At 43.6% G+C, this 12,809-nt stretch overlaps 1 protein-coding gene across 1 annotated transcript in view; it reads left to right on the top strand.

Moving 5' to 3' along the window:
• LOC118948708 (hemicentin-1) overlaps positions 1-10,838 on the top strand; it is a 124,186-nt gene extending 113,348 nt beyond the window's left edge. The window contains exons 26-29 of the mRNA XM_090226282.1: positions 900-1,022; positions 8,127-8,151; positions 8,485-8,591; positions 9,058-10,838. Of these exons, the coding sequence (XP_090082408.1) occupies positions 900-1,022; positions 8,127-8,151; positions 8,485-8,591; positions 9,058-9,080 (278 nt within the window). The 3' untranslated portion in view covers positions 9,081-10,838. The remainder of the gene's footprint in view (positions 1-899; positions 1,023-8,126; positions 8,152-8,484; positions 8,592-9,057) is intronic.
• Positions 10,839-12,809: the final 1,971 nt, after the last annotated feature.

Here is a 12,809-nt window from a genome sequence, read left to right as displayed (position 1 = left end):
GTAGTCAGATGAAGGAAGAGCAGCTGAAGTAACAGTGTTCTCTGGGGTGATCCATGTCTCCTCAGGGCCAAAAAGTAAAATGACTGAAGGGCAGCATAGGCTCAGATAAAATATGCGTTCTTACCACAGATCGCCAGTTCCAAAGGCTTCCAGAGACCAGGAATTCCACATGGGTTGTGTGCGCAGGGTAAACTAAAATAGAAGGGTTGTAGCTTTGTCTATTCTGCTAGAGATTAGTTCTGAACCCGTTAGCTATGTCTATTCTGTTAGAGATTAGTTCTGAATGTTCTTAAAGCATCAGTGATTCACTAACGTGCTAGCTGACATTAGCAAGTTAATTTGTATGTACTGTACGGACATGGTGCACCACAACCCAATGTTGACGATATATCACGTATTTTGCCACAAAACATAGCTTGTTTTATTTAAACCTTTATTTAACTAGGCAAGTCAGTTAAGAACAAATTATTATTTACAACGACAGTCTACCCTGGACCAATTGTGTGCCGCCCTATGAGACTCCATTCACGACCAGATGTGATGCAGCCTGCATTCGAACCAGGGACAGCGGTGACCCCTCTTGCACTGAGATGCAGTGCCTTACACTGTTGCACCACTCAGGTGCCAAAAATAATTAATCTTAGCTGTGCTATTGTGCAAGTCACTATATTGCTGACAATGCAGATTTTAAGGGCATTTTCCCAAGGGCATTTTGCAAAGATCTCATTCACGTAAAAGCTGCAGATGTCGGCTCAAACGGAAATTACCTGTAAATGTCAGGCTCGTGGTAAATGGTAGAGGGTATATATTTCTGACTGTGTATGTGTGTGTGTGTGTGTGTGTGTGTGTGTGTGTGTGTGTGTGTGTGTGTGTGTGTGTAAAATGTGTGTATTTTGCAGCGGACCCTCCCTTCAGTGCGTACCCTGCTGTGATTGGAGCTGCCCTTGGAGGGATGCTCATCACAACCATAGCAGCTGTTCTGCTGTTCATGTACATATTCCGCAACTGCAACAACAACCCCAGTACGTTCACGCACCTACACACACACATTATATACTCACGCACTACACACAAAAACACTATACACAGTTCAATTATAATGTAAACTATAACCCTAACCATCCAGTTAATGTAAACTATAACCTAACCATTAAGTTAATGTACACTCTAACCCTAACCATCCAGTTAATGTACACTCTAACCCTAACCATTAAGTTAATGTACACTCTAACCCTAACCATCCAGTTAATGTACACTCTAACCCTAACCATTAAGTTAATGTACACTCTAACCCTAACCATCCAGTTAATGTAAACTCTAACCCTAACCATTAAGTTAATGTAAACTGTAACCCTAACCATCCAGTTAATGTAAACTCTAACCATCCAGTTAATGTAAACTCTAATCATACAGTTAATGTAAACTCTAATCATACAGTTAATGTAAACTCTAACACTAGCCATCTAGTTAATGTAAATGCTGACCCTGACCCTAAATAGCACGGTGACCCTGACCCTAACTAGCATGCTGAGCCTGACCCTAACTAGCACGATGACCCTGACCCTAAGGAGCATGCTGACCCTGACCCTAACCAGCATACTGACCCTGACCCTATCTGGCATGATGACCCTAACTAGCATGCTGACCCTAACTCTAACTAGCACGATGACCCTGGCCCTGACTAACATGATGACCCTCACCCTGACTATCATGATGACCCTGACCCTAACTAGCAAGCTGACCCTGACCCAAACTAGCATGCTGATCCTCACCCTAACTATTATACTGGCACTGACCCTGACTAGCATGCTGACCCTAACCCTAACTAGCATGCTACCCTGACCCTAACTAGCATGATGACCCTGACCCTAACTAGCATGCTGACCTTGACCCTAACTAGCATGATGACCCTAACTAGCATCCTGACCCTGACCCTAACTAGCATGATGACCCTAACTAGCATACTGACCCTGACCCTAACTATCATGATGACCATGACCCTAACTAGCATGCTGACCCTGACCCAAACTATCATGCTGACCCTGACCCTAACTAGCATGATGACCCTAACTAGCATCCTGACCCTGACCCTAACTAGCATGATGACCCCAACTAGCATACTGACCCTGACCCTAACTATCATGATGACCGTGACCCTAACTAGCATGCTGACCCTGACCCAAACTATCATGCTGATCCTGACCCTAACTAGCATGATGACTCTGACTGGCATCTTGACCATGACCCTAACTTGCACGATGACCCTGAGCCTAACTAGCATGTTGACCCTGACCCTAACTAACATGCTGACCCTTACCCTAACAAGCACGCTGACCCTGACAATGACTAGCATGCTGACCATGACCCTAACTAGCATGTTGACCCTAATTAGCATACTGACCCTGACCCTAACTATCATGATGACCCTGACCATAACTAGCATGCTGACCGTGCCCCTAACTAGCGTGATGGCCCTGACAGGAATCCTCACCATGACCCTAACTTGCATGATGACCCTGACCCTAAATAGACGATGAACCTGACCCTAACTAGATGATGAACCTGATCCTAACTAGCATGATGACCCTGACCCTAACTAGCATCCTGACCCTGACCCTAACTAGCACGATGACCCTGATACTAACTAGCATCCTGACGCTGACCCTGACTAGCATGCTGACTTTGACCCCAACTAGCATGTTGATCCTAACTAGCATGCTGACCCTGACCCTAGCTAACATGATGACCCTGACTAGCATTCTGACCCTGACCCTAACTAGCATCCTGACCCTGACCCATACTAACATGATGACCCTGACTAGCATGCTGACCCTGCCTGACTAACATGATGACGCTGACCCTAACTAGCATAATGACCCTGACTATCATTCTGACCCTGACCATAACTAGCATCCTGACCCTGACCCATACTAACATGATGACCCTGACTAGCATTCTGACCCTGCCCGACTAACATGATGACGCTGACCCTAACTAGCATAATGACCCTGACCCTAACTAGCATGATGATCCTGACCCTAACTAGCATGCTGACCCTGACCAGGAGTTATCAGGATACAACAATATATATATATATATTTTTATATTTTTTATTATTTAACTAGGCACGTTTTGTATTTTTTATTTCTCCTTGATTGAACCAGGTAGGCCAGTTGAGAAGAAGTTCTCATTTAAAACTGCAACCTGGCAAAGATGAAGCAAAGCAGTGCAACAAAAACAACACAGAGTTACACATGGGAATAACAAACGTGCAGTCAATAACACAATAGAAAAATCTATGTACAGTGTGTGCAAATGTAGAAGATTAGGGTGGTATGGCAATAAATAGGCCATAGAGACAAAATAATTACAATTTATTATTAACACTGGAGTGATAGTTGTGCAGATGATGATGTGCAAGTAGAGATACTGGGGTGCAAAAGAGAAAAAAGAGAAACAACAATATAGGGATGAGGTAGTTGGGTGTGCTATTTAAAGATTGGCTGTGTACAGGTACAGCGATCGGTAAGCTGCTCTGACAGCTGATGCTTGAGGTTGGAGAGGGAGATATAAGACTACAGTTTCAGTGATTTTTGCAACTCGTTCCAGTCATTAGCAGCAGAGAACTGGAAGGAAAGGCGGCCAAAGTAAGTGTTGGCTTTGGGGATGACCAGTGAAATATACCTGCTGGAGCACGTGCTACGGGTGGGTGTTGCTATGGTGACCAGTGAGTTGAGAGAAGGCGGGGCTTTACCTAGCATAGACTTATAGATGACCTGGAACCAGTGGGTTTGGTGACGAATATGTAGTGAGGGCAAGCCAATGAGAACATACAGGTTGCAGTGGTGGGTGGTATATGGGGCTTTGGTGATAAATCGGATGGCACTACATCCAGCTTGTTGAGTAGAGTGTTGGAGGCCATTTTGTAAATTAATCGGTAGGATAGTAAGTTTTACGAGGGTATGTTTGCCAGCAGCATGAGTGAAGGAGGCTTTGTTGCGAAATAGGAAGCGGATTCTAGATTTCATTTTGGATTGGAGATGCTTAATGTGAGTCTGGAAGGAGAGTTTACAGTCTATCCAGACACCTAGGTATTTGTAGTTCACTACTATCACTACTTCCGGCGCCGACAGAGATGGCTGCCTCGCTTCGCAATCCTAGGAAACTATGCAGTATTTAGTTTTTTTACATGTTATTTCTTACATTGGTACCCCAGGTAATCTTAGGTTTTATTACATACAGTCGGGAGGAACTACTGGATATAAGAGCAACGTCAACTCACCATCATTATGATCAGGAATACGACTTTCCCGAAATGGATCCTCTGTTTTGCCCATCACCCAGGACAATGGATCGGATCCCAGTCGGAGAACCAAAACAACGTCGCCGTAAAAGGGGCAGACTGTTGTGCACTTGAGTGAGGACCCAAAAACGGTTTAACAAAAACAGAGTATTTTAATGTAAACACAGGGAAGACATAGATCCTCTTCAGATGTAGATAATGGAAAAATAGACAACCCGCAGAGAGGGCGACAAATGAAACAAAAAGTCCTTCTGATAATTACAAAAGAGCCCCCTTCTTAGCAGCAGAGGAGAATAGCTGGGTTAGCGGCGACAGGCTGCAGGTCTCTCTGGGTAGGCGCGGTCGTAGAGGAACAGTGGTACCTGATTTCACGTAGCATCAGATGAACTGGACACAGTACAAACGACAAGACAGTTAGCTGAGTACAGGATGCACTTGCCAGGCGGATTCCGACAGGACGGGACAGGACAAGGGTGAAGCAAACGAGACGATAGTTTGTTTCTGGCATGAGAAACTCAAACGAGAATCTGACAAAGAAAGAAGCAGGAACAGAGAGAGAAATAGAGACCTAATCAGAGGGAAAAAGGGAACAGGTGGGAAAAGGGTGAACGAGGTAGTTAGAGGAGATGAGGAACAGCTGGAGGAGGAGAGAAAGAGAAGGTAACCTAATACGACCAGCAGAGGGAGACAGAGTGAAGAGAAAGAACAGGAACAAGACATAACATGACAAGACATGACACAGACGGAGCAGTCTTCTGGTCAGGCTCCGGAGACAGGCCAATCGCGCACCGCTCCCGAGCATACTACTCACCAATGTCCAGTCTCTTGACAACAAGGTTGATGAAATCCGAGCAAGGGTAGCACTCCAGAGAGACAGAAACTGTAACGTTCTTTGCTTCACGGAAACATGGCTCACTCGAGACACACTATCCAACTCGGTACAGCCAGCTGGTTTCTTCACGCATCGCGCCGACAGAAACAAGCATCTTTCTGGTAAGAAGAGGGGCGGGGGGTATGCCTTGTGATTTACGAGACGTGGTGTGATCATAACAACATACAGGAACTCAAGTCCTTCTGTTCACCTGACTTAGAATTCCTCACAAACAAATGTCGACCGCATTATCTACCAAGAGAATTCCCTTCGATTATAATCACAGCCGCATATATTCCCCCCCAAAGCAGACACATTGACGGCCCTGAACAAACTTTATTTGACTCTATGTAAACTGGAATATCCTGAGGCTGCACATATCCTGAGGCTGCATTCTGAATTGGTCCACCCACACAGACAGCGTGGTGAAGAAGGCGCAGCAGCATCTCTTCAACCTCAGGAGGCTGAAGAAATTCTGCTTGGCACCAAAAGCACTCACAAACTTCTACAGATGCACAATCGAGAGCATCCTGTCGTGCTGTCGGGGTCAAACTACCTGCTCTCCAGGACACCTAAACCACCCAATGTCACAGGAAGGCCATAAAGATCATCAAGGACAACCACCCGAGCCACTGCCTGTTCATCCCGCTATCATCCAGAAGGCGAGGTCAGTACAGGTGCATCAAAGCAGGGACCAAGAGACTGAAAAACAGGTTCTATCTATATCATCAATGAAGTAAGCCACGTTCTTCTTCTTTACATATTCCAATGAGACAACACTAGAAAAACATTTAGCAAGCTTGTTGTCAACCTTTTGGTTAGCAATCAGCTGCTCACGAGTGACTGGTAATTGTTTTGCATCAGCAATAAGTTCAACATTCTTTGATTCTTTCCTGGGCTGTTTGTCAGAGGTGATCAGCTTCCCAGAGGTATCACACAACCCATCCTCTTGATCAACCTCTTTGAACAGAACTGTGTTCGACAAATCTATCACGTCACCCTCTTGTCGTGCCTGAGCACGAGTGAAAGCACAAACGGGGAACACATGTGGATAACTCTGTGCCAGCTCATTAGAGAGAGAGTGGTCACTTTTATCCAATACTTCCAATACGGGTACTACCTTTCCTCCGGCAATATCGTTACCCACACAGGATACTTGTATCCGTAACACCATCAGACTGTTAAACAGCCACCACTAGCATTGAGTGACTCAACTCCAGCCACTTTAATAATGGAAAAATGTATTTACAAATGTATCACTAGCCACTTTAAACAATGCCACTTAATATCAGATCAGTGGATCAGAGAATCACCAGCAGCAAGAAAGACATCTTTTTTTTCTTCTTTTTTTTACCCCCCTTTTCCTCCCCAATTTCGTGGTATCCAATTGTTGTAGTAGCTACTATCTTGTCTCATCGCTACAACTCCCGTACGGGCTCGGGAGAGACGAAGGTTGAAAGTCATGCGTCCTCCGATACACAACCCAACCAAGTCATGCGTCCTCCGATACACAACCCAACCCAACAATTCCACTGCTTCTTAACACAGCGCGCTTCCAACCTGGAAGCCAGCTGCACCAATGCGCCGGAGGAAACACAGTGCACCTGGCCACCCTGGTTAGCGCACACTGCGCCCAGCCCGCCACAGGAGTCGCTGGTGCGCGATGAGACAAGGACACCCCTACCGACCAAGCCCTCCCTAACCCAGGCGACGCTAGGCCAACTGTGCGTCACCCCACGGACGCGACCGGTTACGACAGAGCCTGGGCGCGAACCCAGGGACTCTGATGGCACAGCTGGCGCTGCAGTACAGCGCCCTTAACCATCCGGGAAGCCCAAGAATGACATCATTGATATAAACAGAGAAAAAACCCTGTGGCACCCACACAGAGACTGCCAGAGGTCCGGACAACAGGCCCTCCGATTTGATACACTGAACTCGATCTGAGAAGTAGTTGGTGAACAAGGCAAAGCAGTCAATTGAGAAGCCAGGGTTATTGAGTCTGCCAAATAAGAATGAGGTGATTGACAGAGTCGAAAGTCTTGGCCAGGTCGATGAATACAGCTACACAGTACCGTCTTTTATCGATGGCGGTTATGATAGCGTTTAGGACCTTGAGCGTGGCTGAGGTGCACCCATGACCAGCTCGGAAACCAGATTGCATAGTGGAGAAGGTACGGTGGGATTCGAAATGGTCAGTCATCTGTTAGGTTAACTTGGCTTTCAAAGATTTTAGAAAGACAGGGCAGGATCGATTTAGGTCTATAACAGTTTGGGTCTAGAGTGTCTCCCCCTTTGAAGAGGGGGATGACCGTGGCAGTTTTCTTATCTTTGGGGATCTCAGACGATACAAAAGAGAGGTTGAATAGGCTAGTAATAGGGGTTGCAACAATTTTGGCGGATCATTTTAGAAAGAGAAGGTCCAGATTGTCTAGCCCAGCTGATTTGTAGGGATTCAGATTTTGCAGCTCTTGCAAGTCAGTTAAGAACAAATTACTATTTACAAAGACGGCCTACCAAAAGGCAAAAAGCCTCCTGCGGGGACGGGGTCTGGGATTAAAAAAAATATATATATATAAATATAGGACAAAACACACATCACAACAAGAGAGACAACACAACACTACGTAAAGAGAGACATAAGACAACCACATAGCAAGGCAGGTAGCATCACAACATGGTAGCAGCACAAAACATGGTACAAACATTACTGGGCACAGACAACAGCACAAAGGGCAGGTAGGTAGAGACAACAATACATCACGCAAAGCAGCCACAACTGTCAGTAAGAGTGTCCATGATTGAGTCTTTGAGATTGAAATAAAACTGCCCAGTTTGACCCTAACCAGGAGTTATCAGGAAACAACAACAGTTTATTCTGATCCTGACCAGAAGTTATCAGGATACAACAACAGTTTAATATCTGACCTTAACTCTCCTGTCTCTTAACAGGACTCCATGACATGCTATTCGGAATGTGAGTATGGAGTCATACAGGCCATGTGTAAAACATGCGTATGTAGAATGTGTGTATAAAACACTTGTGTGTGTATATATATATATAATGTGGGTTTCATGTGTATATAGTATGTGTCTGTGTATATATGTATATGTAATATGTGTTTATAATATGTGTGTGTATATATATATATATATAAAATGTGTATATAGTATGTGTATGTGTGTGTTTGCATATATATACATACAATGTGAGTATCATGTGTATATAGTATGTGTTTGTGTATATATATATGTATATATATATATATATAATGTGTGCATAATGTGTATATAATATGTGTGTGTGTAGGCAGCACAGCTGGTCCAGGGAGAACATCAACCTCCCTGATGATGAGGTGATGGGAGGAGTTGACGGAGAGGGAGGAGCTACAGAACATTGCCCCTCCCCTAGCCAAGGTACCCTAATGTCTCGTTAACATAATGAGACATAATCTCCCCCCAGGCCCATGTCATTAAAGTAGTAATATGTAGCAATTGCTCCGTGATTGGTTGCCACAATTCTATAATGTTTGTCTAATTTCAGTTTGAGACAGAACAAAACAAGTGTAGAATATTTACATTGTAGTCATTTAGCAGATGCTCTAATTCAGAGCATATCATTGTATACCCAAACCGCTGTGAAATATATTTTCAATAACCTAAAATATTGTGTTTGAAGCTGATGTATCAAACACAAACTAAGACAAAACCAAATTTTCATATAGAGCACATAGAACAGATCTACCTCTTCTTCGATTTGCTTACAATGAGAATGACAGACATATAACTAACATTTCTATGAGAAACAGTTATATACTGGATCTTTAACATGTTAATAAATCCAATCAGTTCTATGATGATAAATTAGTCTTCTCTTCTCTAGGTCACGTCCATGTCCTCTCCTAGGGCTGCCTCCCCCGTCTCCCCTCCTCTAACTGCTGAGGACAACGAACCTGTCAATGTCACCATCACCGTCATGGCAACGGGCTGAAGATCACACACACATCCATACATACTGGATAATGCTGCATTCATAACAAGTGGGAAACTCTGTAAATACAATTTGTATTAAAAGTACAGCTGTCATGCTCAAAAACATTATAGTGTTCAAATACCATACTAATAGATTGTTTTTCATAAATAATGATTTGCTGTTGCATTTAACTTCCAAAAATGCTGTTATCAAGGTAATTTCCTTAGTATGTGATGTCAGAGTTCAGCATGTGGGAGAAGTCGAAGCTCAGAGATGATAGACGAGTTTCCCACTAGTAATTACCAGTTGGAAGGGCGTGCAAGTGTATTTTTCCAAGTCATATGCTGGTATTTACAAATATAGGAGATGGTGTGAATGCAGCCTAAGCACCTGTCTGTTCTGCCTTCCAGGTTGAAATAAAATACAGTTCTTATCACAATTTATTTTATTTGATACACAATAAGGGTTACACACCAATACACACCAACACGAGAGAGACAGACAGAGTCTGACAGACAGACAGACAGACAGACAGACAGACAGACAGACAGAGTCAGTGTCTAACAGACAGACAGACAGACAGACAGACAGACAGACAGACAAACAGACAGACAGACAGACAGACAGACAGACAGACAGACAGACAGACAGACAGACAGACAGACAGACAGACAGACAGACAGACAGACAGACAGACAGACAGACAGACAGACAGACAGACAGACAGACAGACAGACAGACAGACAGACAGACAGACAGACAGAGATCTATACCGAGAGACATTAGTTGGTTTGAGTGGTATGTAAAGTGTGCTGAGCTGTAGAGAAGTTGTGTTTGATTGATTGATGTAGGGATCTGATTCTATGTGAAAATGTGGTTACTAGGGGAATGATAATTGTCTGCTGATTGAATATTGAGAAGGAGAAGAGACAGAGGAAGTGTTGCGGCTTAGTGGTTGGTGTAGATCACTCCCCATAGGGGAGTCAGGATTAGGGTGGAGGAGAGAGATAGGGGTTAGGTTAGGATGAGAACCCTAGTTAGGGTAATGGTGATGGTTAAGGTTAGGGGTTTGGGGAGAGGTTAAGGTTAGGGTTGGGCTTAGGGGTAGGATTAAAACCCTGGTTAGGGTAATGGTAAAGGTTAGGAGTGGGGTTTGGGGAGAGGTTACGGTTAGGGGTAGGATTGGGGTTAAGTTTAGGAGAGTTGGATGATTTTGTGTGGTCTGTGAGTGTTGGGTGAATGGGAGGAGGGCAGCCAATGTGCTTGTTTTTAATAGTTCTCAAGAATCGTTTTGAGTACCCTCTTTGTCTAAGTGCATTGAATAGTGTATTTATTGCATAATCCAGGTCTTGCTTGCAAGATGATATCCTGTAGAACCGTATAATTTGTGACTTTATTATTCCCTTAAATGTATGTTTAGGATGGTAACTGTGTTTATGAAGTAACCCGTGTGTGTATGTTGGTTTGAAGTAGACTCTAATGTGTTGTGTTATCTGTAATTGGTTGTAATTACTGAAGAAAATTTGTTAATAGGAAGTTGATTTCTTGCAGATTAATTGTGTATTTAACCTTAATGGATGGATGATGACCGTTGAGAATGTTCATAAAATCTGTGAATAACTGGATGTCGTGGGGGCCAGGCTCCTATTATGTCGTCTAAAAAGCAGTAATAAAAAGTGGGTTGATATGGACACTTGGCCAGTGCCTCTCTCTCCCATTCAGCCATGTATATATTGGCGTATACAGGCACATTTTTTTGCCCATCGCTGTTCCCTCCATCTGCAGGTAATAGTGATCGTTGAATAAAAAGTAATTGCTAGTCAGGCTGATTTCTAATAATTGTAATATGTCTTTGTCCGGTCTAGTGTTGTCTGGGTATCTCTTAAAGATATTTCTAATTGCTTGTATTCCTGTTTCTGTATTTATATTAGTATATAGGTTATCCATATCTATTGTGAATATGTGTGTGTGGGAGGGAACATCTATGGGTCCAATCCTCTCCATATAGTGGTATGTGTCCCTAAGAAAGCTGGGATGCCTGGTGGAGAGAGGGTTAATGTGATGATCTATATATTGTGAAATGTTATAGGATTCACTATTGCAGTCTGAGACAATCGGTCTGCCAGGAGGAACTTCAAAGGGAATTGTCCATGTCACCGGTTCCTTGTGTACTTTTAGCAGTAGGTAGAATAGTCTAGGTCGTTATTATATTATTGTCCTTAACTTTGTCTGTGTAGGTGGTTGAATAATGTTTTCTATTTGTTTATAATGTTTGGTGTTTGATAACTGTCTGTTGGCTTCATACATGTATTGATGTTTATCTAATATTACTATTTTTGAACCTTTATCTGCTGGTTTGATGATTATGTGTGGGTTATTTTTAAGTTGTTGTATTGCCTGTCTTTCTACGTGTGTCAGGTTATCCTCCCTATCTGTGTGAGTCTGATGGTTGTGAAGTGTGTTTTTGTCTATTCTGATTAGTCTCCTGATTCTACCATCTATCTGGGAGGTTTTAGGTTCCCAGGTAGATGGTAAAGTAAATGGTAGGTGATTGTCATCTGTGTTGTAGTCAAAATAGTCCAACAGTTTAAGTCTTCTATGATATTTGTGGGTGTCCCTTTGAAGTTCCTCCCAATCAAATTTGTTTGGGCGAGGGATGAATGTCAACCCTCTCTCCAGGAGCTTTACCTGTGCTGCTGTGGGTATGAAGGATTTGGAAAGATTCATGAAATTAGTTGTTGACTGGTCCGCAGCTCCCCTTGGTGGAGGATCTGCACTGGTTATTAGGGAAGGAAAGAGATTGCAAGAAAAGTTATTTCTATCCAAACTGTGGCTTGTGGTTAATGTAAATGTAACTGTCTACACCAGTGTTGAAAGATGAGGTCTGCTGTGGTGGATGTCCAGGGTATGAGATCTGTTGTTGTGTGAAATGTGTCTTGTGGAATCTCTAATAGGGTTGGGAAGTTAGTGGTAATGTAAGCGTTGATGAGCTTAAGGTTTCTCTTCTGCTGTAGAGTAAGAAGAGGTGAATGGCTGATGAATGTATATTGTTGCGTTTGGAAATGTTTTCTTTGCCTTCTTGTGCATACCTGAGAACTGTTTTAGTGATGTTTGGAATGGGTCGTGATCCCTGTTGTTCAAGCCCACCGAGATAACAACAGTTGCTGTGTCTGTATGTATGAGGGTTTTCTCCAGTACCTTTGTGAAATGATAGAATGTTGCCCCTGGGTAACTGTCTACCTGGATGTTGGGGTTATTGAATGGTGGGATCCGGTTGAGGTTTGAGTCTCCTATGATGAGTGTTGGTGTGTGTCCCTCAATGTTCTAATCTGCCACCTTGTAATTCGGCCTAGCCTTGTGATAAATGGATTTTTGGGGAGGGTGTGTTATTTTAGGCTGTTGTTGGGGTTGAAGATGGGGTTGTGGTGGGGATGATGGTGGGTATTTTGAGGCGCCAATTGTACTGGGGCCCTGGACAGGCAGAGGCACAGCGATATTCGTTTTTTGTGGGGGTTCGGATTTGGGAGCTTTGGGGTGTTGCCCATTGTCTTGCCCTTTAATCATCATCATATGCCCCTTGAGTTGCCCTGTCCTTGTCTGTACCCCTTGCCTGGCGCCTCCTGTGGGTGAAAGAGGAGCAGATGTAATTATGTCCCTTAGTA

Source organism: Oncorhynchus mykiss, chromosome 29 (genome assembly GCF_057628025.1).
Source record: "Oncorhynchus mykiss isolate SJ-2025 chromosome 29, ASM5762802v1, whole genome shotgun sequence".
Taxonomy (NCBI): domain Eukaryota; kingdom Metazoa; phylum Chordata; class Actinopteri; order Salmoniformes; family Salmonidae; genus Oncorhynchus; species Oncorhynchus mykiss.
This window is presented reverse-complemented; position numbering and strand designations above follow the sequence as displayed.